Raw genomic sequence first — 27,213 nt, forward strand, 5'->3', positions numbered from 1 at the left:
CCAGCCACAACAATGCTGCAATGCAGCATTGTGCTAGGAAAGATTGAGTTACAGCAACCATCTGGACACTTGTTTGGACCAAGAACATGGCTAAAAACTTTAACTGTTGGATTTTGATGGGTCATGATCTTGCCACACACGTGTACTCAAACACATGCCATGAAGTGCTGAGCCAAAAAATCCTGTAACTGCTGGCAGAAGTTGTGACGATCAGTCTCGTCTTTCAGATCTTCTAACTGAAATTCTATGAAATATGCACTCATTGATATTTTTAAGGCAGCAGGCATTGTCAAGATTTCTATTCAGAGAAGGACTGAATGGTGAATCAGTGAGTTTGGTAAGACCACAACAAAACCAGGCAGGGCAGAATCCAGGGCTGATGTTATCCTGTACTATGGCGAGTTTTCTGCTCTTATATGCTAAATTTGATTTGATTGTTTATGTTAAAATAACTTCAAATAGCGTATAGTTGATAAGACTTTCCTTGAAGTATTTCCAAAATAAAAGTCAGCTTTTTCTTGTCCTTATTTTTATGTATTTGTTTCTTTCAGCTTATTGCGTGTGTTATCAAGCAAGGATATTGTAAAATTAATGGGCCTGGTAAATAGCAGCTAAAATAACAGTTAAGTAAGCAACAAATGCTTATCATTGATTTAGTTAAAGGTCATTATTTATGAGTGCAATGACATAAAACGTTCATGTAGTCCCCTATTTTTAATCTGTTGTGTGTGCAACTTTTTTTTTCTCATTACTTTCTATTCTTCTCATACGCTGACAGCTGAACCATTTAATGTCATGAAATTTAATTACTCTGACCTTTTGTCAACATATTCTGAGGCCCCCAATCCACCACAGTCACCAGTAAGAATGTGCTCCCATCTCAGTAATCCTGTTTCAAACAACTTTTTTTTTTTCGTCCAAATTGATCTAGGGAGATAAAATGTGAACCCGCAGAGTCATTAAATGTTACTAATGGACAAGCTTGGAATTTAAGTGCTTATTAAAATCAGAAAAAAAGCCACATTCATGGGTAATTTAATGACTGTTGCTCGGTTTAGCTGCGAATTGGAGTGAAATGGCAGTTGCAGGGGTCATGGTGGTGTTAGAGGTTTCAGTGGCAGAGATATTATCATGCTTGTGCTGTCATCTGTTGTCTGGCCAGAGCCCACCAGAATCACCATGAGGCCTACTAACATGGAGATTATTGTTGGCGAGAGCATCGTGTTACCCTGCCAGATTGCCTCCGATCCAGCTCTGGATGTCTCTTTCTCGTGGGCATTCAACGGCCAGCTCATCGACTTCCAGCGAGACAGCGATCATTTTGAAAGAGTGGGTGGGGTGAGTCATGTCGAGCATTAAACTCAGATATTTTCTGGCTACTTTGGGATTAATTGGGACACAGTGTGTAACGTGCAAGGGTATGCTCCACAGCCCGGCTGAGGGCTTCATAAACCCTAATAATACTCAAACGAAGAGATTTAGGCGAAGATTTGAAGGTTTCTCTGTGGTCAGTTGTGGACAGAATTTCAAAAAGGTAGCGATATCAGTTACAGATACCTGAATGGCGGTATCAGCTCTGTAATTGGGATCCTTACCTTTTGAATTGCCTGTGCGAGCTGCCATGTGTTACACCTCTAAAAATATATCAGTGAAATGCCATTTTAGTCTTACAGAGGGCCCTCGTTAATAAAGTCTTTATACTTTTCATCCCTTCAACTTCTAATTCCTGTACCTCAAGGGAGAACATTTTCTTATCATCTCCCTGCGCTGTAATTGAATTTGCATACCTATTTATGAATCTAGAGTCCCGAAATAATTAAGTAATGAGCTGGCTGGCATTCACCAAGGGCAGGCCTGGCACCAGTAAATGTTCATTTGAAATCCATATGCCTTGAAATATTGATAAGTGACGCCTTTTTATTATTTTTTTTGTTGAATATTTGTTCCTTTTGATGAAGGGCAAAGTTAATTGTTCAAAGCTTGTCAGTTTCAAATTGCTATGACACTCTTTTTGCTTCACATACCGCCGCTTATCATCCAAGGTTTTAGAGTCTGATCACTGCCATTCATGTGGTAATAGTTGACATCGTATCTCAATACGCTCACGGTTTTGTGGACACGGCGCACTCGTTTCTTCATGAAAGCAAATGGCAATTACTAATGACATTGAACTGTGCATAGGCATTTAATGAGAGATAGTTTTCACAGAGTCTGTTTCCCCTGTCCAGAGAGATTACCAACCCCCTGCTCAACAGCTTCTGATGAATTAATTAACATAATTAAAGCAAATCTGCCTCATCACTTCCTTCCTGCCAAGGCAGGAAGCCCGCGACGCATCGCAAGCTCTCGGGTCGGCCAGGTGGCGGCTGACATTGGAAGGAGAATCAGGCATGGCGCTTCAAAACTGTCAGGGAAGAGGAGAGAAGATGAAAGGAAGGGTAAAAGAGAAAAAAAGAGCAAGAAATATAGTCACTTTATCCCTTGGGCGCATAGAAGTGCCATTCGGCTCAGCTCTGCTTTGTCAGTTGCCTTAGAGAGGTGAAGATCCATGGGTGATCATGCCCAGTCGCGGCACAGTGGAACTATGATCACTAGCCTTTGGAGGTGATGAGATCTACTGTGACTGCAGTGAGTCTTACCTGGCTCTCCCCCAGGTGACTAGTTTCTAAAGCAGCACACTCTTTTTCTCTGGCTGACATGCTTTGTGACAGGCCACTTCAAGAGGTGACTTTCAAAAGGCCCGACTCCCATCAGCAGTCCAAATGAGAGCGCAGTAATGTTGCCTGGATAAAGCGTATTAAGTCTGCTGACTTTCAATACTTTTCTTATTGCCTTTGAGCACCCATCAGAAAACCCCCAAACAATCAATCAGTTGATCCCCCCCAAAGACCCATCTGATGCCGTACAGTAGCAAGTGCGTGTCACGCTGTGCAAGAGGGCTCTAATAATCTCGCTTTACAAGATGATTGAATGACGCAGACATGCTGAAGTGTAGCATGATAGCTTTTAGGTTAGGTTGTTTCATTGCGATGTGATGAATGCTCGGCTAATTGGAATGCACTGAAAGAATATTTAAGCGAGCTATGAAGAGCTAAATCAGCTGCACAGTTTAGATTCGCCGCGTACGACTGATGAGTAATTTTGTGCCGCGTTTTCCCACATGAATTTTAAAATGAACAAATACTTTCACGGATGCTGGAAAAAAAACTATTCTGATCGCTAACATATTCTGTCAGTACAGAGAAATGAGCTATGCACCGTACTTGCTAGCTGTTTTTAGGAGAGGTGTCTTTGTAGTCGAAAGCACTAGAAGATGTTAGGAATAAAGAATGATTTTCATTCTTTTTGAAAACAAAGAAAAATGCAGAATTACAACCTCATTTTTAAGGTAATTCTGCTTTATGTAGCCACACACAGTAACTCCCCTTTTCCAGATAAGAAAATTAACATTTGCTGCTGTGTTTCGCTGCATGTTCCTCACGGCCATCACATGCATGCAGCCCATGTAAAATAATATTTACTCTTTACACTGGGAGTTAGACTCATATCTTGCTTGAGCTTGTGTAATTAGAGAATAATTAGGATTGCTTTGCCAATTAGCTCGACTGTGTTTGTTTTGTGTGTCCTGTGTGTAGCGGGTAGTTGTTTACAGGGGGTTTGGAGGCCGGTTGGTTAGATAGTGCCTGAAGGACGGCCAATAGGGTTATTTGCTCTGAGTACATCTGCCATGTCAGTTGTTTGTGTTTGAAAGATGCAAAAATCAGCGGCCCGGAGTCGCTGTGATTGTATTGGATGTTATGAAATGTAAAAGCATCCCAGAGCCACAGGCTGGAAGATTAATTAACGCTACATCTCTTACTTAACCTTATTTCTCTCTTTCAGAGCATATCAGGGGATCTGATGATTCGTAACATCCAGCTGAACCACGGTGGGAAATATGTCTGTGTTATTGACACTGATGTGGAAAACCTGTCCACCTCTGCCATTTTGGTCGTCAAAGGTAAGAGAAGGGCCAGATTTCGGTTGCTTTTGTGTGAGCGCCGTAGCACGGCTACCACAGAGCGTGTGTAAAAGTATTCAAAGCAAAAAAAGTTTGACAGAAGGGTGCGAAACATCCCCGAGGCTCTCGCTAAAGATACACGATGGGGAAGCAAAAATGTCTGTCTCAGTCTGTAACGTCAGCTCCTGTTTACAATATATACTGCACTTGTTACTGAAATGCAGTAATGGTGTACACGCTCGCTCTGAGGTAGCTGAAGTAGCTTTGTTGATATGTGCCTGGTGTATCTGGCTCCGTGTACAAGCGTATCTCTGGTGATTTACATTGGTATTCCTGCCCTAAACAAACTCTAATAGCTGTCCCAGGTGCTTTGAGAAGGCAATGTTTATCACAGAAAATGACCGTAATTGGCTCATTTACACACCAGCAAAATATCATGGAAAGCATTTGAATAATGGAGCAGCAAAGCAAACGGCTATAACATGGTAAAGACTGAGCATGTTGTAGTCGCAAACACTCGCTTTTCTATTCTTTCCTTTTTCTACTTACTGATGTCTCCTCCTCATGAAGCACCTATTTCCTTTTCTAATAAACGATCCCATTCACTTTATCTTTCCACAGCCGGTGAACTCATCACTTAAGAATCCCACACTCGCACACATACACACACATAAAGCGTGTACACACCAAGGGCGCAGCCCTTAATTAAAGCGAGTGTGATGGCCTTGATATGTAACAATGTGTACAAGTCTTTATGAGCTTGATGAGAGGAGGCTTTTTTAAATGGGTGCTCACCTTGGGTTCACCCTCGTCACTGCCTGATTGATGCAGGTCCCCCAGGTCCTCCGGACAAGGTATCAGTGGAGGAAATCACAGACAGTACAGCACAGTTATCCTGGACTCCCGGAAGGGACAACGGCAGCCCCATCACCGGCTACATCATCCAGGCTCGAACTCCTTTTACCGTGGGCTGGCAGGCTGTAGACACAGGTACGCTGAAAAGAGGCTTCTGTAGTATTTATTTTGCCTGGATATTTATTTGCTCATCATTCAGTTGGAGTCCAGTTGTTTAGCGTTCAATTATTTTTCTATTAAAGAACTGAATTTCCACTTTGCAGTGCCAGAGGTGGTCAATGGTAACATGCTGACAGCCACGGTGGTGGGTCTGAATGCGTGGGTGGAGCACGAGTTCAGGGTGGTGGCACGCAATGCTGTAGGGCTTGGCGAGCCTAGCCCAGCCTCAGCCAAGACCAGGACGGAGGATGCAAGTATGTACATCAAAAAAATTAAAGCTACACACATTAACAGATATAAGCACCGATGGATCAGCTTTACTTTAAAATGTTCACTTTCTGGGACTCTATGTCTTCCTTGGCAAAAAATGAGTTGAGATTATAGCACAACCACAGAACTGTGGAAAATCAATTCTAAAAGTGACGCTTATTTTATTTGTGTTGGCGGTTTTTGATGTTATTGCCAGTTTGCTTGACGGCGGAGTGCTTTTTTTTTTTACAAAAACACTTGCAATGGTGTGATAGTGAGCTAAAGTTAATATGTCCAAGAAAGTGACTGCTATGCTACAGATGATTTCACAGGAATGAATACCACATACTTCATTAGGTAGAAACGATAAATTGCTTGATAATTAAACTTCAAATCACCCAATCACATAGTAGCAACTCAGTGCATTATAGCATTTTAGATATGGGAAAGATTACCTGCTGAAGATTAACCCAAGTATCAGGATGGAGAAGAAAGGTGAAACTGCTGATCTGCTGGGTTTCCCCACACATCCATCTGTAGTAGATCCCAACCAATATAGGGTTGTTGTTTTTTTTTAGGATATCAATACCGATATTTGGTCATTTAAAAAATCTGATATTCCAATATATTCGATATATAACAGATTTCACCAGCATTGGTTATAGGGCTGGGTCATATCATACCGTTAAGGTTGGGCAACGATAAGAAAATGAAATATCGCGATAGAATATGCGCAGTGCCTTTGTTTTCATACAGACATGGCGGAAAAAGCATGTCGGTGACGGAGAATGAGAAGGGTGAAAGCGGATCGTTGAATGAAACGGATGTGCCAGAATTGGTTTGTAAAAATGCTGCAACTTCAGTGGTGTGGAACTGGTTTAGCTTTCGTCCGTCAGATACACAACAAAGCACTATTTTTGGTAGAGCATGCTAGCGGGCCGTTGTTATTACCGTGTTTTTTGGAAAATACGGCACACTTAAACACCTTTGGTTAAACTGTCAGCAAGGAATTTGCATTTGCACTGTTACATTTTTATATAACTTTAATGCACATAAAAAACAGCTGCTTGTTTAAGTGAAAATACATTGATGTTTGTTTTTTTTTTGCACTAATAAAGTTGTGGAGTTTTAAAGTATTTTGTCTAGTATCAATTATATTGTCAGTTATATCGTTATCGCAAATTTTCAAATGTATATCGTGATAAATATTTTTGGTCATATCGCCCTGCTCTAATTGGTTATGGTTAGTCATTTATTTACTCATTACCCTGCAGTGCTCGGATCAGCTGGTTAATGTTTTTGTGGCACTTCAAAGCTGTGTTGCCAACAGGGACGTTGCAGAATGCCCTCTAGTGGACAAAGTATGTAGTAAGAATGAACTGTGTTTCAACCCCCCTCTTCTTTACTTTTTACATTTTCATTTGTGGGAATTTATTGCGAATGATGATACCAACAGATAAGCAAATAGGTAATACTACCAATAGTATTCGCTCGTCTGTAAATTTGTCGGCCCACCAAACTGGACAGGAGTTTGGAAACGCGTTACCTGGTCTGAGGAGTCCGAGTTTCAGCTGCAGCATTCCAGTGGTATGGTCAGTTTGGTGTAAATAACAGCCAGCCCTCCTTGCATCAATGGTGTAGGCGATGTTGGTAAAATAGGGTGTGGGACAGTTGTTCTGGCAGATCCTGATCTCATTAGTAACAACTGAGCATCGTTTCAGCATCAGTTTTTTTGTTGACCATGTCCTTGTTTACCTCAAACTGATTTCTTGAACATGACAGGAAGTTCACAGTACTCAAATGTCATCAGATCTCAATCCAATACTTTGGGATGTGGTGAAACAGGAGATTCACATTCATGAATGTGCTGCCAGCAAATCCGGAGCAACTATGTGATGCTATCGTGTCAACATGAACCAAAATCTCTGACAAATGAATTAAGGCAAAGACTTAAGGCAGTTCTGAAGGCAGAAAGGGTTCCAAACCAGTACTAGCAGGGTGTAAATAATGAAGTAGCTTGAAAAACCAAGAAACTCCATGGTGTTTCCATTTGAAATGTTTTGAAATTTAGAGAGATACACAAGTAAAAATGAACATAAGGTTTGCGATTTACAAGTATTTATAGTGGTTCCACATTTTGTTGTGTTATCGCCTTATTCCAACACTGGTTAAATCCACACAAAATACCCCATAATAAAAAAACATGACCACAGTAATGCTGCCACCACCATGCTTCACTGTAGGGTTGGCATTGGCCTGGTGATGAGCAGTCCCTGGTTTCCCCAGACATGGAGGCTTGACATTCAGACCAGCAGTTCAATCTTCATTTCATCAGACCAGAGGATTTTGTCCTTCAGGTGCTTTTTGGCAAACTCCAGGCAGGCTGTGATGTGCCCTTTGCCGAGGAGTTGCTTCTATCTGGCAACTCTACCATACAGGCCTGATCGGTGGAATGCTGCAGAAATAGGTGGCCTTCTGGAAGCTTCTCTTCTCTCCACAGTACAACGCTGGAACTTTATCAGGTTCTTGGTCACCTCCCTGACTGAGGCCATTCTCCCTGATAACTCAGGGAAGACTCCTGTTAGTTCAAAACTTTTTCTGTTTACAGATGATGGAGACCACTGTGCTCATTGGGACCTAAAGTGCTGCAGAACTGTTTCTGTGCCTCAGTGCAGTCCTGTCTTGGAGGTCTGCAGACAATTCTTGAGCTCAGTTTTATGTGTTAAAGGCTGTGAATACTTATGTACATGTTATAGTTTGGGCTTTTATTTAAAAAAAAATTGCAAGAATTTCAAGCACATTATCACTTTGTTATTATGGGGTAAACTGTAAGGTTTATACTTTTTCTAAATATTATTTTGCATTTTTGCTACTGATTGGAGTAAAGTCTGACCTTGTCCTGTGTGTTTGCCCCTGGTCAGAATAGAGAAGAACTATCTGGCTATGGACCTTAGATTTTGTGTCAACTGGAAACGGATCCTTCACACTCTTGCTCTGTCACTTTACTAAAAATGAAGCATTTATAGGCTAAATCACTCGCTTTAGAAGTTCACTTTGTAGAAGGAACTAAAACAGCTTATTTCAGACAGAGGATGAACTGAGGCACCAAGAACGGAGGACTAGTCTGAACTGGGAATCATGGAAAGCTACTCTAGTAGAGTCAAAGAATATAGAGCATCAAATAAGCATAACGGGTACGCTTTAACAATTTTAAGGCTTCTTTGATGAGCCTGTCATTTTACTCTATCCTATGTTGCCCCGTCTCTTGAAAATAGCCCCTTTTTAGCCCCTTTGCAGACCTGGCGTACGTAGCTTAAAACATGCATCTTCTGCTTCAGTAGAGCAGCATGCAAAGCCTTAAAGTGTTACAGAAACTCTCAAATATTTTCTAAATCATAACATTTTATATTTTTCAGTTATATTTTTCATATAACTTTGTTTACATATAATGATTGTTTTATTGTAGTTAAAGTTGTAGGTATGGCAAAAAAAAGAAGGATATCAAGTCTGGGTAGGAAAAAAAAGGAATCTCAATTCCAAGCATTCAACCACTCCTGGGCTTCAAACACAAACGCTGCTTACTAAATCAGGGCTCCACTTACGAAAGGATACTATGAGGACGTGCTTGAGTGCTCCTCCACCTACACTGTCGTTTTTTCCAGCACGCTGCAGTGCACAAACAGCCTAGTGGGAATTGAAAAGGAGTGGGTTGAGTCAAATGTCATTTGCAAAATATTACAAATCTTGGCTTGTGGTGTATGCACGCTGACATTTGGGCAAAGTCTGTAAGTCACTATTCTCTGCAATGCTTGTGTTTGCACAAAGTGGGGGATTTGTGGGGTGTAAAATGGAAGGCGAAGTATCTGCAGCTGGCATACTCGTCATAAGGTTACAAGTCGAGGCTTGTCGTTGAGCTTTGTAAACTGTGTTCTAATTGCTCCCCTTTGGGCTTTACCTCTCAGTTCCCGATACAGCTCCCACTGATGTTGGAGGTGGAGGCGGCACAAAGTCTGAATTAGTGATAACATGGGAGGTAAGTCATCTGTCACATTTTACTGTTCTCTCCATTGCCGGGTAATGGTTTTGCTTAATTGTGCAGAATTGAAAGGAGCAATTTTATGACCCCCATTAGAAGGAGACACCATTCATCTGGCTCAGCCCCCAAGTGCCATTTATTCCTCCAAAAGCAGGGATGGGGACACTTTCTTTAGAAAGAACTGTGCTCTTTAGCCACAATCACATATGAAAAGAAAAGATAAGGTAAAAGGCATTTGTGGAGGCTTCTAGGTGGTGGCAGCTGAGAAAGGGGCTGTGTCTGTTCACAATATCCCTTAGTCGAGGCACAGTGCAGAGACGGGCCTGTCTGTTTTTTTGTCTGTATGCGTTTTAATATCACTATAGTTTTGTGTTTTGCTCCCAGCCTGTGCCCGAGGAACTGCAGAACGGAGAGGGCTTCGGCTACATCATCGCCTTCAGGCCTGTGGGCACGGTCACGTGGACGCGAGCGGTTATCTCCACACCCGCGGCGCGTTACGTCTTCCGAAATGACACCATCCCACCCTTCTCGCCTTTTGACGTCAAAGTGGGGGCATACAACAACCGAGGCGAGGGGCCCTTCAGCTCGATCGCCGTCGTGTACTCGGCAGAGGAAGGTAGGGTACAGACTTCTCAGCCTGGCGGCAGAGAGTGACGCTTAAATAAGCTATAATCTCCCTCCTTATAACCATGACCTTGAATAGTAATCATGAAATGAGCTGCTTTTTTTCCAGTGCTGTTATTTCCTTCCACTCTCAAGCTGGGAATGCCAACTTGATATTAGTTATCGTGCTGGTAGATTACAGGAAATCCTAGCAGACTCTTACCACACCGCACTGTCAGGGAGGTATCCTGTTAATTGAATTTGCCGGGCAGATAGTCTTCCCTTATGTCAGTCACAGATCCCATTAAAAGAGAGCGGGGGAAATAGCTTTTCAGTGAAACTACAGGTCTATTTTGTGCCTTACCTCTTATTGCTATTAGTGTGTGTGATGGTGTTGGATGAGTCTGTGGGATTCTTACCACATTTCTGCTCTATTTCTGCAGTCCCCAGTGTGGCTCCTAAGAGGGTTAGGGCTAGAAGTGTGTCTGCAGCACAAATTGAAGTGAGCTGGGAAGCTCTTCCCACCATCCCTGAAAGAGTGCTTGGATATGAGGTACGAACTGCTACAAAATCATATTCTTTTCTCTCTTTTTTTATTTCCCTTTCAAATAACATGATAAGTGGGTCTTTCCCGGTGCCTTGTTTATCCGTCTTATCCATTATTTGTTTGTTTTTTTTAAATGAGTCTCTCTCTTTAGCTTATGATATTCTCCGGTATCTTTGCATATATCTCAGAAGAGATTTTGTTTAATGCGTTACCATCACAAAGTGATCGCAATACTTTGGCACCCCAACACTGAACCCATGAGAGGAAAATAAAAATCCCTCATCGCTTCAAGAATGCAAAGAAGGCTTTGCTGTTTTTAGTCTCCCTCCTCCTGTGCTCTTTCAGTATCTGTCACCTCTGGCCCCTTGCACAAAGCTCTGCAGTTGCCATAGTGCTGGCCACATTGTGCTTTCAGAACAGAGCTCAATTCTCCAAATGTGGTTCTGAAGTGGATTTGGGCTGCTGAATCTCAATAGGCCACCAACAGTATGGAAAGCAAGGACTACACGTGTGAGGCACTCAGCTTTTAAGGAGATGTTGTTGGGCTTGTAAATTCAGTCGACGTTCAGATTTAATAATCCTGCTGAAAAGATTTGATTTCTGATCTTTATTAAACAAATTGGAAATACAACAATTTATGGGCAATTGAAAAACAGGGGTATCCCGTAGGACAGGCTTCACATTTCAATTAAATGAGGGTCATTAAAGATGACCCACAGCAAGCGGCAAGTTTGCTTTATCAAATATCGCGTCACCTGCACCTCTAAGTGTTGGCTAAAAGCCTGAGGGAAAGTTAGCTCAGCATCTAGTTTTACAGACCTGATGCTTTGCTAAACTAAAGTATTCTTTTAAAAACAATATTCTCAAGATTTATCCATAACCTCTTTTCTTTAAGATCCACTTTCCTTAGACTTAGAAAGACTTAAGGCAGAATTTTTGATCCTGGGTCAGTGATCATATGGCTCTCTAGTGCCCTCTGTATATAAGTAGGGCGGCTGAGACTCAACTAGTGAAAAATGTATTATTCACCACCTCCTCCCCCTCCCTTTCTGTAATACAAACAGCATTTCAGATTTCACGATGGATTATGAATTTTAATAATGCAATGAAATGCACCACTTGAATCTTTGCACCTGGGAGCCTGACATTTTTTTTACCCTTCTTCTCCTACCAGGTCATGTACTGGGAAGATGACACCAAGCCTGACACTATTGGCAAAGTGCGCTTATCTGGAAACTACACGCTGGTTAATATCACAGGGCTGAAAGCAAATACGGCGTACTACCTGTCTGTGGCTGCTTTCAATACGGCTGGCCCTGGGCCACAGTCCGTGCCCATCAACAGCACCACAAAGAAACCACGTGAGTCCATCCCCAGACGCACATTGAAAGTATCTTTACATGGTAACCTTCAGTTTGGCATTGGACTGTCCTCACCATGCTGGGTGTTGCATTTGTTCAGCTTTACTGTTAGTGCTCAGACTGTTCCTTTTTCCAAACAGAAGTAGCCCTAACTGCGTCACGCCTGCAACAAATCCAGGAAGTCGTCTTTAGTTTGGCAAATCTGTTTAAACAGCCCCTGCAGGTTTAGACCACATTTGTGCTTATTTTTTCCTATCTTTGTATGCTCTTATGTTTTTTCCTTACACCTCTGAAACTGGTCATAGCCAAAAGCTGTCCCCCTCTGAGCTTGGCTCTGCTGGTGGTCTCTGCTTGTGGACAGTAGGGAGTCCCCACTCTCGCCAAGAGCTTGCTTATAGGAGATCTTTGTCTGATCTTTGGGGTTCTCTTCTATTATAAATAAGCTCCTCTGAGATGAACTGGCATTATAACAATATATAAAAATATGTGAATGTATTTTGGAAATCTCAGAATGGAAAGAGCAGGAAAAACTCTATTCAGTACACAAATATCGATAACATGGGGATAAAAATAACAGAAAAGAAATTTGTATTCTCCTCATCAGATGAGCAGTATACAAAAGAGTAGTTTTCCAGTTTGCATTAGGACATCAAATTTGAAAAATCAAGCAGATTTCCTTTAAGAATCACTTTCTGATGGGTTGGGCAATTTTGTTTTATTCTTTTTACCCTCAAGCAAGTCGAGAGGATTGTTAGCCACTACCATGGATATGAAACTAACTCGTGGTATTCAAACTTGGATCCCGAGTCAGCGATTCATAGTCAATTGAAAAGTCAGTTCAAATATAAAGATAAATGTAATATATAAGGAACATTTATGTCAGTAAAAGAAGTGCAGTGTGTCCAATATTCTTTTTACTTTATCTTTGGGCCCCTGATACGACTGTGCCATATCACATTATGACAACGCTCACTTCTCTCAGGGTCCTGCTACTGCATGGCTCGGGTTATTAGCCAGCTAGCTAAGCTGTCGAGCACCAAGAAATATTAGAAATAATGGCATTAAACTTAAACCCAGCGAAATCTCTGTTAAGTTTGTGACACGGTCCTTGTGTCTCATGTGAGGAATCCCCAGAGTGTCTGAGAAAAAAAAAAAAAAAAGAAAAAGATAAAATAAAACGGGATGAACAGTCAGGATGAGGTAGAGCTTGCCAGTAGGAGTTTCCAACAACATTTTCTCCTTTGTTAGGGCTAACCTGACTCCAGCTAAATGACTCACTGCCTCTGAGATAGGTACAGTCTGGCCTTCCACTAGCATTAGTTTTGGGACACCAACAGTTTTCTCATATTATCACTAAGTGTTGTCTACAGTGCAGTTTATTGACTTTGTTGGAAATTCAACAAAAACCAAGAATTTGAATGTTTCTCCAGAAAGATGCTTTTAAAAAAAAGGCAACCAGCATATCCTCTGTATACTTACTTCTGATTTCTTTTGTAGCTCCAGATCGGCCTCCGCTCAACATACAATGGAACATGATTGGCTCCACACTTACGCTGCACTGGAACCCTGTAGTAGCCATGGAGACAGAGTCAAAGGTCACTGGGTATTTGGTAAGTCCCACTATTTTGCAAAGCTGTGATTTATCTCCAGAAACAATAATGTTGGTGTTTGCATTAGCTCATTTTCCGGAGTCACTCCCCCTTGCCTCAGGTGATGCTGAAGAGACATCGCTACAATGACATCCTTACTGTGTTGACCAACCGAACCACTGCTGAGCTCAGCCTCTCAGCCAACGACAACTATCTCATCCAGATCAAAGCCGTGAGCGAGGGCGGCGAAGGTGTGGGAAGTGAGCCTATCCACATCCATAAATTAAGTGAGTTTCTTGTTTTTTCATTTTTTTAACCACTGATAAATCTTACAGGTGAATTCATAATTTAGAGAGAGCATTCAATTTTTCTTCATTGCATCCTTTTCCAACCAGGTGTAATAGACAGTGCGAGAAAAGCGACCTTTTTAGAAATGCGTGCACGGTGTCATCCATCTCTGCCATTGGGTTATTATTCCTTGTTGACTGGCTGCTCAGCGCAGCAGCATATAAAGCAGTTCTGTGCTCCCATCCCGCTGCTGTGCAAAATTGTGAGGCAGCTCAATTTGGCGCTCTCCTCTTTTGATATGATACCAATTTTATCTTCTCGGGATACTTAGATAGCCTCTCCTGTTGAAAGGCACTAATAATGTAGATATAGGAAAGTGTCACGCTCGGTTTTTGATTTACGATGACTTGTCAGAAATTTAGAGGATAGCACAGCAGAGTGCGGGTTTTCTTCCTTTGAGTTGAGAGGTAGTTCTGGTTCTTAACGAGCTGCTCTGTGGGTTTTCGGTTGCAGGTATGGGAGCGCGGGGCTCGGGCGCGAGTCACCTCAGCCCGCTGTGTCACTCTGCAGTCCTCATCGTTGCTCTGCTCCATCTGGTGATCTTTAATCACAGCCGATGGAGTGCTCTCCCTCTCTCCCCCTCCATCCCTTCAGTCAGCCTGTCCTATGTTAACCCTCCACTGGACTGGCACAAGGCCCAGGTTTCAGCGGCTGGACTGGGGAAGGCTGGAAAAGACCGGACTGCGCCAAACTCTTAAAGAGACCGTGCCACTTCTTCTTAAAGGACCATCAGATAGAGATGTGATGATTTGCGTGCATGAAATCTTTTGGTATTTTTTCCAGTGTCATAAGTGCCACCGTGCTTTAGGTTTCATTTTAGAAGTTCTGATGTCTACATGACTTATCTTAGTATCTTTGGAGATACTAATGCCTTAAAACCGACTTTACATATATAGTCCATACCAAAGTAGGTAACAGAGGCTGCTTGTTTTACCCTATAAGAAAAAAATAAGTTATTGTCTCAGCAAATTGATATAATATAACGATAGATTGCATCCATACTTGATCATCTCACAAGTCATTAAAACCACACTTATCCAGTATTTGTGCAGCCTTTTCGAACAAAAACATCCATTGCAGGCTTAAAGTTCTACAAGGTTTTGTCAAATGTGTGAAAGATGAATAGCCAACTGATCAACTGTGTCCAAATCCCACTTAACCTGTGCACTCAAATAAACTTAAGACTGTTCAAGAGCCATAGGCTCCTGAGCTAAGTTCCCCCTCCCAGTACTCTGATAGATCGTGGCATTTTGCTGTGTTTCATGCTCCTCTAAATAATAAATACCTATCCACATTTTCAGCCTAGCAGAAAAAAAAAGCCCAGATTCCAGAGAATAGAAACGTTTGGTATTTCAATGTCGAGCAGATCCCATGTGTACTGTTCCTCCTCTACATTTAGACGACCTGTATACTAGATCAGTTCATCGTATCGAGAACATGTACCATCTACACCCCAGATGACCAGCTGGCCCGGTGCACAGTGGACTTTGGGATAACAGTGCCTTCGGTAGAGGTATATTAATTTTTTTTTCCTCTTTCTTTCCTCTTCAGAGAGCTTAGAAGAGAGATTCGTGTTGCAGCAGAGGTATTGTTTGCTTTTCTTTTCTGCAGAAATTAGTTAGAAAGGATAGGAACCTCGGCATGTAGAAGAACCCATTATCGGAAATGGTATGTTGATTAAATTTTCATTGACACACCGGAGCACCTACGACAAAAGGGGATTGGAAGCTTTAGGAAAGCCGCAATGGATTGAGATATATGACGGAAATTCTGGTCTCAGTATTTATGGTCTGTGGTATAATAAATGTATGACTCCATCCGTAGCATAATTTATGGGCTATTAAGGTATCAGAATAATTGATGCGAATACCGTGGTGAAAGAGCCCTGACTGGAAATGGAGCAAAAGGCATGGCTGTCATTTTACCCCCACCTCATCGCTGTCGGTTGGACACATACCAAGCTGAACATTAACAAAGGAACATTGCTGCTCTGCTGAGGGAGCTACTTTTCACGCCTTTTTATCATGTGGATGAGTGTGTCAAAAGCCACCCAAGTAAAAGCAGAGGTGTGATTGCTGGGGTCCTGACAATGTTCACGTGGAAGGATACAGTCAACCCAACTGCTACACATTACTGTGCCTTTGCCGAACACGGGGCTGCGTACGGTTATTAGCTAGAGACTGTCATCGTCTGCATTTTGCACTCTTTACTCCCCCTCCCTCCCTAAAGTCCCCACCTCAAAGTCGAATGAAAGCACAAGGAATTGATGCAAGGTGACTGGATGTCCTCACTTAAATGTCTGAGCAGGTGTGCGGACCCCAGCGGCCTCGTAAAAAAAGTCCGACATAATCAGGCTGTCCTATCCGCTCCTTGACTGGTTTCATAAAGCGCCGCGCTTGTTGATTAGACTGCTGCAGACCAGTCAATGGGATATTGATTTTCCTGCCCCATTATTACAGCTGTCACAATTCAGCTGCTTGATTGACTGATGGCCGTGTTCTTATTGCACTTGTTGTGTTACAGTCAGTGATGTTTCAGATGTCCTCCACTACTTTTCTCCCTATCGGAAGACTTCAAAGACATTCTTTTTATTTTCTGTTGTTGTTGTGTTTTTGCTTTGACTAGAAATCACTGTATTTGCTCCGCTTGTAGTGTACTTGTAGATTGTGACTTTGAATTGGAGCAGTGACCTGAAATTGATTAGCTGGTTTATTCTTTTGAGTTGCACATCAAAACAAACCCTGTCGTGCTCCAGCAGCAGTACTACCGTATCTTTCTTTCCAAGAGCAGAAAGGCCCGGTCACACCAGCATTTAAAACGGTGAAATTTCAGTTCCAGAGCAGTTCAGGCTTGCTTTGATCAGTGCAGTCACTTTTCTTGCCTTGAGTTAAACACGGGTGAATTTTTGGTGGCGCTGACATTGCTTACAGCATAAGAATCCAAATAGGGGGAGCTAGCCTGGCTAATTTACTCTGCTGCACTATCAACTTTTATTTAACTGCAGTATGTTTAAGTGTATCCTGCTCAACAAAAGATCTGTTTCTGTGAGCTTCAGTGGTGCGAATCCTCTCTCTTGCATAAACTGTGTGTCCTTAATGTCCCATTATGACAGTACTAATGACCTGGCAGTTTGCAATCTAGCTAGCTATTTTTTTCCCCGGGTTGGAGCTAAATTGGATGAGCCAGCTAAATACGTTTGTGATTTTATCTGATTTAAAGCATAAATGGATTCAGCAGGCATGTGCACCCACCAAGGCAAGGTGGGTGCACATGCCTGTTTAATCTATACTGTTTAATCTATAAGTGCTGTACAGTATACAGATACATCTATCTGTATTCCAATACTTAAATATGATGGACAGTTTGCAGCTATGTACTAAAGTAAAATTTAAAATATTCTCCTATGAAAATGAGTTGGACCAAAGTATCTGAAATTATAGTTCACGTACAAGAAGAAAGTGAGAGTCGTGGCATTTTCCTTTGCACATTTCGTGTTTTTGCATATTATGCATTTTGCTGCATAAACTTTACATGTATATCACATGATTTTTACTTTTGAGGTGCTGACCTTTTTTTTCATAGCTCTTCACTAGTCTGCTTTGATTGTCAGGCAAGTCTTTAATCATATATGTCTCCCTCTGGAGCCAATCTAGTGCCAAACCTTTTCTACCATTTGGTAAGTCTTCACTGAGTGAATCCTCGGAACAAGATAACAGCGTGGAATAAATAACCCAGTAGACAGAAAGCAGAAGGATTTAAGAGCCCTAGCTCGAGCGTGGTCCTAACTCCACAGTATATCAAGTAATTCACAAACTGGCCAGTCAAGCTGTGATGCCTGTTTTATGAATTTGGTGTGCAGTTTTCTGGTGTGACCGGGCCTCAAAGCAGCTTGCGTGTTTCTGAGTGGTGTTAATATTTCCATTAATATCCAAATAAGGTAACCTCATTGCCAGATTGCAGGCTAAAAGGTTATTAATTTACAGTACGTAATTATGTGGCAGTTTCTCAAACTGCCTTTTATTTACATAGACGTAGTTGAGCCTAATGTGTAACGTCTGCTCATGTTCACATAAGAAAATTAAAGTATTGTTTCTGACCTTGTGCTATAAAAAATACTACAAAGTACAATCTGAAGAAATAAAGGGATTATTGGAGTGGCTGAAATGTATTGAACACAGAGCAACAACGTATCTATTTATATCCATTCAGTCATTTCAGTCAGTTTGGTTTTTTGTGGTTGTTGCTAGAAGTGCACCAGGTCCAGTGTATATAGCTTGCATATATTTCTTTTTTAAATATGGCCATCAAAGACAACCTTACTGCTTTTCTATAGTGTGTTCTCTGACCTTAATACTGGTGTATTAATCATTGATCTCTGTGAGATACTGACATGTAGAATGGCATTTTCATATTGAAAAGTAACTGTACTGTCTTGTATACTAAAATTGTGCATGTTAATCATTGTTTGTGAATTTGTGTTGAGTTTTTTTCTAAAACTATAAGTTAATAAAAATGTTTATTCCAGCTGCTGGTGTTTTCTCTTGCTTTTAGCCAGTTACTAACATACAAGGAGCTTTCTTTAATTTGGAATCCAAAACAAGGACCCCAGGGGGCCCCCGAGCCCTAAAGTGCTAGTGAATGTTTGGTAATTTGATTGATTGCATATTTGTATGAGAATTTGCTACAACAAAGTACAATAACAACTAAAAGGTCTATGTTATTAGCTGAGCTATTCCTGAGTGTTATTATTGTTGTTTAAATTGTTCTCAGCTAAATTAAGTTTTAACAGAATTACCACAAACTGACTAACACCAATAAAACCTGCATGGAGCCGGGATGTGTTTATTCCAGCTGGGATATTGCTTAGTTTCTGAATCTCAGGGCAAATTATGCAGTTGCAGTTGTCACTATGTGCAATGTGGAATTTTGCACAACAGGGTGCTGTAAACACTGCAAAAAAAGGAAGCGCAGAAGGGGGTCAACGGGGACCACTGTGCAAATATTTGCCCCAAGCATCCTACCAGGTTAATCCAGCTAGGTTAAATGATATGTAAGAAATCCTTTTAACTGTGGAAAAAGGGATATTTTTCTATATCAAAAATAGGCCTCCCCACAGAATTGGGATTTTGTCAGTAGAATTGAAGGAGGCCACATATAATGTCAGGCTGCCGTAAAGCTTTGTTGGATTAATGAGCCAGGGAGCACGTGTGTTGCCGTTGGCTGTTCAAATCAAACTCATTTAGCTTCACTTTAAACAGTGTGTGCATATTAAAGAAAAAGATTAAATTTACAGCAGTTATGAAATAACTCGCACCTCATCTGAGCGAGACTTGGCAGTTTCTAATGTTATAGCGATATTTGCTGTTTGTAAAACATTCTGTAGTTTGTGCTGACAGTTTGTAGTTATATTTCTTTTTGGTTGCTAAAGCATTTATTTTGCCGATGGTAAGTTTTACTGTTCAGCCCAAGTGCGTACTGATAAGTGGTGTGTGGTAAAGTTTTTCTTTTTTTTCCTTCCAGCAAACCGTACACGTTTGGACACCTGTTACACTGAAACTAAATTGTGTCCAGATGCTTTATAGCTGATTAAAGTAGCTTGATCATTGCTATCACCGTGCACTTCACATTGCCTTCAGCTGCTTGTAATGTTCTTATATGCTCAGGTTGCTACAACACTGGACCTACATCACGCAGGTTCCTTAGGGGGAAAGGGTCAGCTGATAACAAGAACAGGCTGTCAGAACAAACCACATTTGAGCTTTACTCTTCAATCATCAGTTGTGATATCCATAAACAAGCCTGCACTCTCCCATAGGTCAAAGCTGTTATTATGAGCTACAGTCACATTCTGAAGTTAATCGACTTCTCACTGTCGTGTGATGGAGTGCATCTCTGGCGTCAGACTCGTATAAGTTGTTTCAGGAACTCTTCCATGGGTCAGTTCAGACTGAATGGCTAATATGATCACTTAGTTGAAGACTTGTCGAGACAAAGCGACAAGCTCGCCATGAAGACTCCGAGGCGTTCGATTGAGGCGTCAAGACTTTGACTTACAGGGGTCGGCCCTAATCAATACTTATCACAATATGGCAAATGAATCCTTGATAACAGCATTTCAGCTAAAAGGCTAATGATTTAGTGCCATGCAAAACAGACATTTGGAAATACAATGAAAAAATGGTTCACTTTCTAAAACACAAGAACTCCAACTAAATTTACTCTAAAACTAAAGATATGTTATTAAATGCAAGGAAATTAAAGAGAGTTACACATTAGGAATCTTTCTAGTCATAAAATAAAATAAAATTTTATGACCCAGTTTTAATCCCAGGCCCTACATTTGTAGCACAAAAAAACATATAGATGCTGCTGTTGATAATTCACAGAGGGACTTTGCAAATATCAAGCACAATGTAATGAGTAATAAGGCGTTTTAACTTTACATAAATGGCAACATCATAGTAGTGCTTGATTAAACTAAAAAAAACTCCTTACATAATCCAAAGCAAGACGAGGAGAGAGCTTCTACTTTTGGGATTCACACATCGCTGGCAAGCAGGTCTTTTTAGTCAGTGAGATCTAAACAGGATTACTTTGTGCTACAGCAGTTTGTAGAGCAAAGGAGTGTTTCAGAACATAATCACCCGATTCATCAAAGCCCAGCTTTGCACTGCCTTCTCCGCTGTGCATTTTCCCCATCATTAGCCCGGCACAGGCACAGTATCTGTGAAGAATAGAAGTTCCTTTATTTTTGACCTGGGGTTGTCTCTAAGTAATAGACAAGCTGTGGGATTTGAACTCGTGCTTTTTCTTCAGAAAAGGTGCCTCATTTGCTTTCACCCTTTGTTGACCTCCATGTTTGAGTTTTACACTATTTATGAGGAACTGCAAATTATTATGCATATAAATGATCGCCACTGAAAATCCAGTTGTAATGAGATATATATGAATGCTTCTTTAGAGCAACACCGCTCGCGCTCTCATGGCTCCCTTTACTATTTCCTCCAAATTTCTTTCTTTCTGTTTTTTGTACACGTGACACAGCATCAACCAGAGGGCTGTTTCAGATTCATAAAAAATATTATTAAAGCAAAGGGTTTTTAAAACAAAATTAAAGTTCGCTTAACTTTTTTCCTAAATTAGCCCCAGCAGTAACACCATTGCACTATAAGCATTGTTAGTTTTGGCAGAACGCATTTATTCGAGCTGAGATGTTTATGAATAACTTAAGGTCACTTCATACTTTCAAATCTATCCCCGATTCAGTGTGTGTGCATCGGGATTTTATAATTAAAGTGCTCTGGTCTTTCACACAGAATCACTCATGTGTTATTCATGGCAAATGATTACAAAATTCAATATAAGTGTGCTTTCAAGTGACAGAAAGACAGCAATTTTCAGTGGTATGTTATCTCTTCTCTTCCCCAAAAATGCTTCATGTTTCTGAAAATTAAAAGAGTCCGACCTTCCTCCCACGTGACCTCTGCTTTATTTCAAAGAATCAGAGCGACTGATTGGTTAAAAATAAAAATAAAACAACTGCGCTTTGACGCAAGCTGCAAAGAGTCTCAGGCGTCCTTTTTTTGACAGGAGACAAAAGTTGCTAAATGAGATTCGTTTCATAGAGAGACAGACAGATCTATCCATCCATACCTGCCACGTATTCAAGGCTGTGAGTGCCAATGGGTATCTTATTAATTAAACAAAGCGAAATGTCAACTTGATCACATATTCATCAAACAGGTTTTTGAGGGAAGTGCTAATCATATATATGTTTTTCTTATGGCAATTAACACAGCGGACATTGTTAAGGCTAAATGGCTATTAGCATAAAAGATTCTAAAATGATCCCATGCATTTGCAGATAAAGACTTCAGCCACAGTGAGTATTTATGGATTTCTTTTTAGCACCAGCACTGCTTTGTCCCTGGTCATTATAGACGCTCCATCAGTGTTCACTAATTAGGAGGGCGCCTTTCTTTACAGACGACAAGGGAAGGGACACAAGAGGGAGGTTTGGAAATTAATCATTGAGGTTTATTAATGAGGGGGTATCGGCCCTGTGTGGCCCAAGAACAATATGAAAAGGAGCGATCAGAGGCTAGCTCCATCCATCACTCTGGGAAGTGCGTGGAAGCCACCAGCAGAGTAAAGCTTTCAGAGGCTTTCAGAGGCAATCTTTAATGCGGGCACAAGTGAAGAAAGGAAAATCATTAACTGAAATAGCATATTAGCTGGACCTGATCCAATATTAACATTTGCTATTGTTTCTGTTTGAAAGCTCCGGCTTTTCATCACCGCTTCCTACAAATTTGATGGCGCTGCTTTACTTCGACTAGCAAATTAAGGAGAGATTCACCGATCGACCAGGAACTGTCACGGTCTGCGGAGGCAGACCGTGCGGGAATGTGTATGGTGGACCCAGGTGCGAACACAAGCGAGGATGCAGGAGTGGATTTAAACAAAAGCGAGCCTTTTATTATGGCTGATGAAAGGAACAAAACAGAGTGAAGGCAGCATATGAGTAGTAGCTCAACAGAAACCTAAACTGGACAAACTAAGGAAAGGCTATGGCTGGAAATACGGAACACAGGGGGTGGGAACACAGACGACGCGACACAGACTGTATGAAACACAGAGACTAAATACACATGAGGGATGATCAGGGGAAGTGGATGCACACGGGGAACACAGGTGACACTGATAATCATAACAAGACACGGCAGGAGTGAACGTAACACTGATGGGAGATGGGCAAAGTAAAACAGGAAGTACACAGAGGTTCAAACAGGAGGAGAGAGAGCACGGGGAGAACGCAGACATAACGGGCTGGGGAAAACATAGAATAAAACACAAAGAGACACGAGGGCTCATAAATACACAGAGGGGCACACAGGGGGTCAGAGTCACGAAGGGAAAACACATAAGGAACAACGTAACAGATCAACCCAGGAAGCATGGCCTAAATAAAGAACAAAATACAAAAATACATGAAAACTAAGAATACTGGGCCCACATGGCCCAGGACCATGACAGGAACACCCAATGGAAGGTTTTCAGCAGGGTTATTATTCAGTTATCTGTTGAATTTATAAACATACTGGAAAATGATGAAGGTGCCTGACATTTGTTTTGCTATATGGATCTGTTCCGCCTGCTTTTGTTTAACAAGGTAAAAAGTTTCAGCTAAAGGTGCGTGCACAGATCTCACTTCTATTTCATTGTTTGTAGCTCTTTCCAATAGCACTGCACTTTATTTTCAGGTGTTTTTCTAAGAGAAGGTTGTGTAAATTACTGCAATTTAGAGAAAGAAACAATTGAAGGGATGGGCAATAGAAATTTTGCTACTGTCAGGGGGACTGTTGCTCAAGAGGTAGAGTGGGCTGTCTACAAATCAGCATGTCAGTGATTTGTTCCCAAGCTTCTCCAGTCAGCATTTCAAAATATCCTTGGGCCGTTGATACTGAACCCTGAGTTGCCTTTGATGCATCCATCAGAGTACAAGCAAACCTTACACGAAGGTATAGAAAGAGTGCTTATACGTGTGTGAATGGGTGAATGATGCTTGTAGAGTGTTTTGAGTACTCAGTTAGAGCAAGAAAGCATTCTATGAGTATCCTTCACGATACATGGTTTTTCTGCACACTGCAGTATAATGTGACTTAAACATAAGTCCCAGTTGTTGTGGATTTTTATAGGTGATGCACGATGATTTAGAATTACACTTAAATTCATCCCAGTCAGGCATGTGTGCCAACTGTAAATTCCCACTCTAATTATTATTGGTCAACATCAGCATTTTGGTAAGTTTGATTATCCTCCTGGGATTTAAAAGCCACTGAATTAGCTCAGTGTGTAATTCCACAATTCAGAAAGGATAGAAGGACGGTGACAGCACTAAAACCAGTGTGACCACTTTAAAAAAAATAAAGCCATTAGGGAAGAAAGATGGTATAAATGCAAATTTAAAGTTTTGGATTGTATTTAAGTTCTTAAAAGCAGCTTAGCTGCAGATTACTAGTAATGGAAAATGTTCCAAATAGGGGGGAAAAGGAAAAAGTGGAACACAGTCCCCTTCCAGTGAGGTCAAGCGAACCCAACATGGGAACGATGACTCAGAGTGGGCTTCAGCCAAACCGCCTTGACCAGCTCCCAGATTTTACTCAGAGGATAAAGTCAAGCCTCCTTCCAGGAAGCAGCCAGCAAAACCAGGAGACAGTGGTTGTGTGTTGGAGGTGTCTGTGGATACAGTCATCAGCACTGGCAAGTCCTGCATGATGCTCACAGGGCCAAATAGGTCACTGGTTATTATGTTAGCACGAAGGTTTTACAGCACTAATCTTAGGGCTGTGTAGCAAAAACTGTGACAAATCTTTTTTTAAAAAACATTTTTATATTTTATAGTTGAGCTGTGGAACGGGCCAACACTGGTATTTCTGATTTTTCAAGGTCAGATTGGACAAGCAGATTTCTAGCTGGAAGGCTTCCATTCCAAACCCCTGACCAACAGGAACAATCTTAGCAGGGAAAGTGGATGTTTTTCCTCCCTCCCCCAGTGACTACCCTCAAACTGGCCTTTACATAGACACTTAACCCCAGTTTGTCCCTGTGATGCAGCCCTGTGGCCAACAGCAGAGGACTGTGACTATGCCGGGCTGCTCCCAGCTGTGAAAGCTGTCGAATGAGTGGGCATGTAGCCTCTCTCCATAGATAAGGTACAACAAATTAGAAAACAAGGTTAGCAGATGCCTCTGAATGCTAACCACGTTCTGTTTTCAAAGGGTGACCTAGATCACCCTAGATGGGTTTTTATAAGCTCAAAATGGGACTGAGCAAGGACTTGGACTTTCAAAGGATGAAAAAAAAAAGGAATAGCAATATCAAGAGAATTCAAAATCAGATAGAGAATCTGACATTTAACCTCTACTTTCATTTTAGAGCATAATTCAACTTTTTGTGAAGCAGGTCTTGTGAGAGAAAAGCTGATACTTGAGCTGGAAATAGTAGTCAACAATGGCAATCTAACCATACAGTTGTGAACAGTTTACTTCAAGTGAAGTTGTCCAACAGCTTTATCAAAATGAAATGTGCCGATTGTACATTTTAAATCATTGGGACTTGTGGGTCTTAAAAAAACATATTTTCATGCAAAGATAATAAAGTAGTGCAACATGTCCTGACTCGTTTTGTAAAGTGAAAAACTTCAACCTTTAAAAAATTGCATGTCTCATTCAATAACCACTTGCAGTGCAAAGTGGAAACGATTTGATTCAAAGAAGTTTCTAGCACTTTCTTCTTGTATTAGTGAAGATCATTCGTGTATGTATTATTGTAGGGTCTACCTTACAATATAAAGCGCCTTGAGGCGACTGCTGTTGTGATAATGCGCTGTATAAATAAGACTTGAATAGAATTGAATTGAATTGCAATGGGGAGAAATGTTGGGCAATTTGGTGCAAAAAGGAAAATGGGGGGGAAAGGTGCAGCAACTTACTGAAATGTGCAAATATAAAAGGAAAGAGCATATAAGGCCAAATCAGAGTTTGTACAGTTCTAAGGAGCTGGACAGTCAGTGTCTGGTATGGCCACCTTTGTTCTTTAACACAGCCTGTGCTGTCCTGGGAAAGCTTTCTTGTCATTTTGTTTAATTAGTCTAACAGTTAGACTTTCACTGTCTTTTGTTCTGTGCAGTCAAGATCTTAGACTGTTTCATTAATGTTGAGGTCCAGACTCTGGGAAGGCCGACCTGTGACTGTTGTACCTCTTTTCTTACCTCCTCTATACATACTGACAACAATTTGAAACAAACATTTTAAATTGTTGGATTACATTTTAAATTTGAAAACATCACCTGATCAGACCTGTTGCCACTGATTTTCAGTCCATTTAAAAAACATCTATAATTTAGCACACCTCGGCCTTTTCTTCTTGGTGTGCTCCTATAAGAACAGTTTGATAGAAGACCTTCTATTGAAACCTTTTCTGCCAGATGCAGAAAGGCCATTGTTTCATCTCACTGCACTTGTCCAGTTTCCTCAAAAGTTTCAAAGACATGCTGTACACCATGCAGGGATATGCAGTTTAGTTGTTTGGGAATTACCTTATTGATATAAAATACTATTTTATCAAACTGTTATCTTTTAGCTAGAGAAATTTGTTCACGTGTCTTTAGTAGATTCAGCCAAAGAAATGGGAGCAATGATGTGTATTTGTGGCAGGCTCCTAGCTGGAAAGCACCCAAACATACATTTTCTATCTGTTATGTGTCGACCCAACACAATCTTTACATTTTTAAGATGTGCCTTTCAGTTTACATCAGTTTGGTTTAGCCAGACTTTATCCAGTTCAGATTATGGAGTGGATAATAACTCACCTCCTGAGGTTTGGATAGAGTTTTGCATTACTTGTGGAGGTTTGTTTGTTTTTCTAATTAATAAATTTTTTTCTGCAGAACATCCAGGTGTTCATTCTCTTTTTTAGGAGAGCAATGGTGTAATTTGTTGTTTTGTTCCATTAACACCATCAGTTTTCTGCTAGTAGTGTGGACAGATATAATCAAAGTCCAGGGAGTTACCCTTGGGTTCTTCTTTCTCTTTCCGACTGAGGTGTGCTTTTTTGTGCGATTTCTGCAGGACACCCACTCCTAGGGCAAGCAGCAGTAGTTCTGAGTTTGATCAGCTTGTGGACATTCTGTCAACAAAACAAATGAGAGAATCAATAAATACCTTTGGAAATGCTTCTGTTGCCATTACCAGCTTCATGCATCTCTAAAGTCCTTCTCCTCAAGGTCCTACGAAAGTTGTTGTGAGGTATGGGTTCACCCCCAATCAGTCTTTGGGAGAAAAGCAAACTTTAACACTAACCACACACTTTGTATGCCTTTACTTACAGAGGGCACCTCTACAAACCACACTTGCAGTCTCATTTCCCTAATTTTAACTTCTGGGGAAGAGTTAACATGGTGGGCTTTTTGTAGTCTGATTGCTCAGCTTGCTCATGCGTAGTCAAGTACAACGGTTCTGTTTTCTTAGTCAGATTGTGTTTGTAATGACTAAGATGAAGCTCAGCAACAGTGTATGAGATATTCTGGTAATTCTAAAGGGTTCACAAACCTTTTTCTTTTTTTGAACTTGACTCAGAAATATAGAAAGATTTAAATTAGAAGAGTTTTGCACAGTGTGAGACATGATGCAAACTGTGGTCTTTAAGGCCCAAGAATTCAACCTAATCACTCTCCAGCCTCTTCTTTCAGAGCTTTTGCAGTCTATAACAGCTTCACGCTACTTGCACACCCACAAGAGATCCTTGTCAGGAAATGTAAACAGTCCTTGTCCTGCCTTTGTTCGAAACTGTTCTCACATCACGACTTGTCTGCAATTACCTGCTTCATCCTGAGCGAACATCTCTTCATCTCTTGTCTCCTCTGCGTCTGTTTGAAAGGCATCCTTGTCCTTTCTCGCTGCGAT

General features: G+C 41.1%; 1 protein-coding gene across 1 annotated transcript in view; it reads left to right on the top strand.

Annotated features, from left to right (window-relative positions):
- cntn3b (contactin 3b) overlaps window positions 1-18,271 on the top strand; it is a 53,970-nt gene extending 35,699 nt beyond the window's left edge. Inside the window, exons 13-23 of the mRNA XM_085455772.1 lie at window positions 1,163-1,338; window positions 3,883-4,000; window positions 4,832-4,990; window positions 5,119-5,268; window positions 9,226-9,296; window positions 9,684-9,915; window positions 10,346-10,455; window positions 11,624-11,810; window positions 13,308-13,420; window positions 13,521-13,686; window positions 14,201-18,271. Of these exons, the coding sequence (XP_085311898.1) occupies window positions 1,163-1,338; window positions 3,883-4,000; window positions 4,832-4,990; window positions 5,119-5,268; window positions 9,226-9,296; window positions 9,684-9,915; window positions 10,346-10,455; window positions 11,624-11,810; window positions 13,308-13,420; window positions 13,521-13,686; window positions 14,201-14,445 (1,727 nt within the window). The 3' untranslated portion in view covers window positions 14,446-18,271. The remainder of the gene's footprint in view (window positions 1-1,162; window positions 1,339-3,882; window positions 4,001-4,831; window positions 4,991-5,118; window positions 5,269-9,225; window positions 9,297-9,683; window positions 9,916-10,345; window positions 10,456-11,623; window positions 11,811-13,307; window positions 13,421-13,520; window positions 13,687-14,200) is intronic.
- Window positions 18,272-27,213: the final 8,942 nt, after the last annotated feature.

The sequence above is a fragment of the Copadichromis virginalis genome, linkage group LG5 (assembly GCF_057382275.1).
Source record: "Copadichromis virginalis isolate Kocher_CV1m ecotype Utaka linkage group LG5, C_Virginalis_male_GT1.1, whole genome shotgun sequence".
NCBI lineage: Eukaryota > Metazoa > Chordata > Actinopteri > Cichliformes > Cichlidae > Copadichromis > Copadichromis virginalis.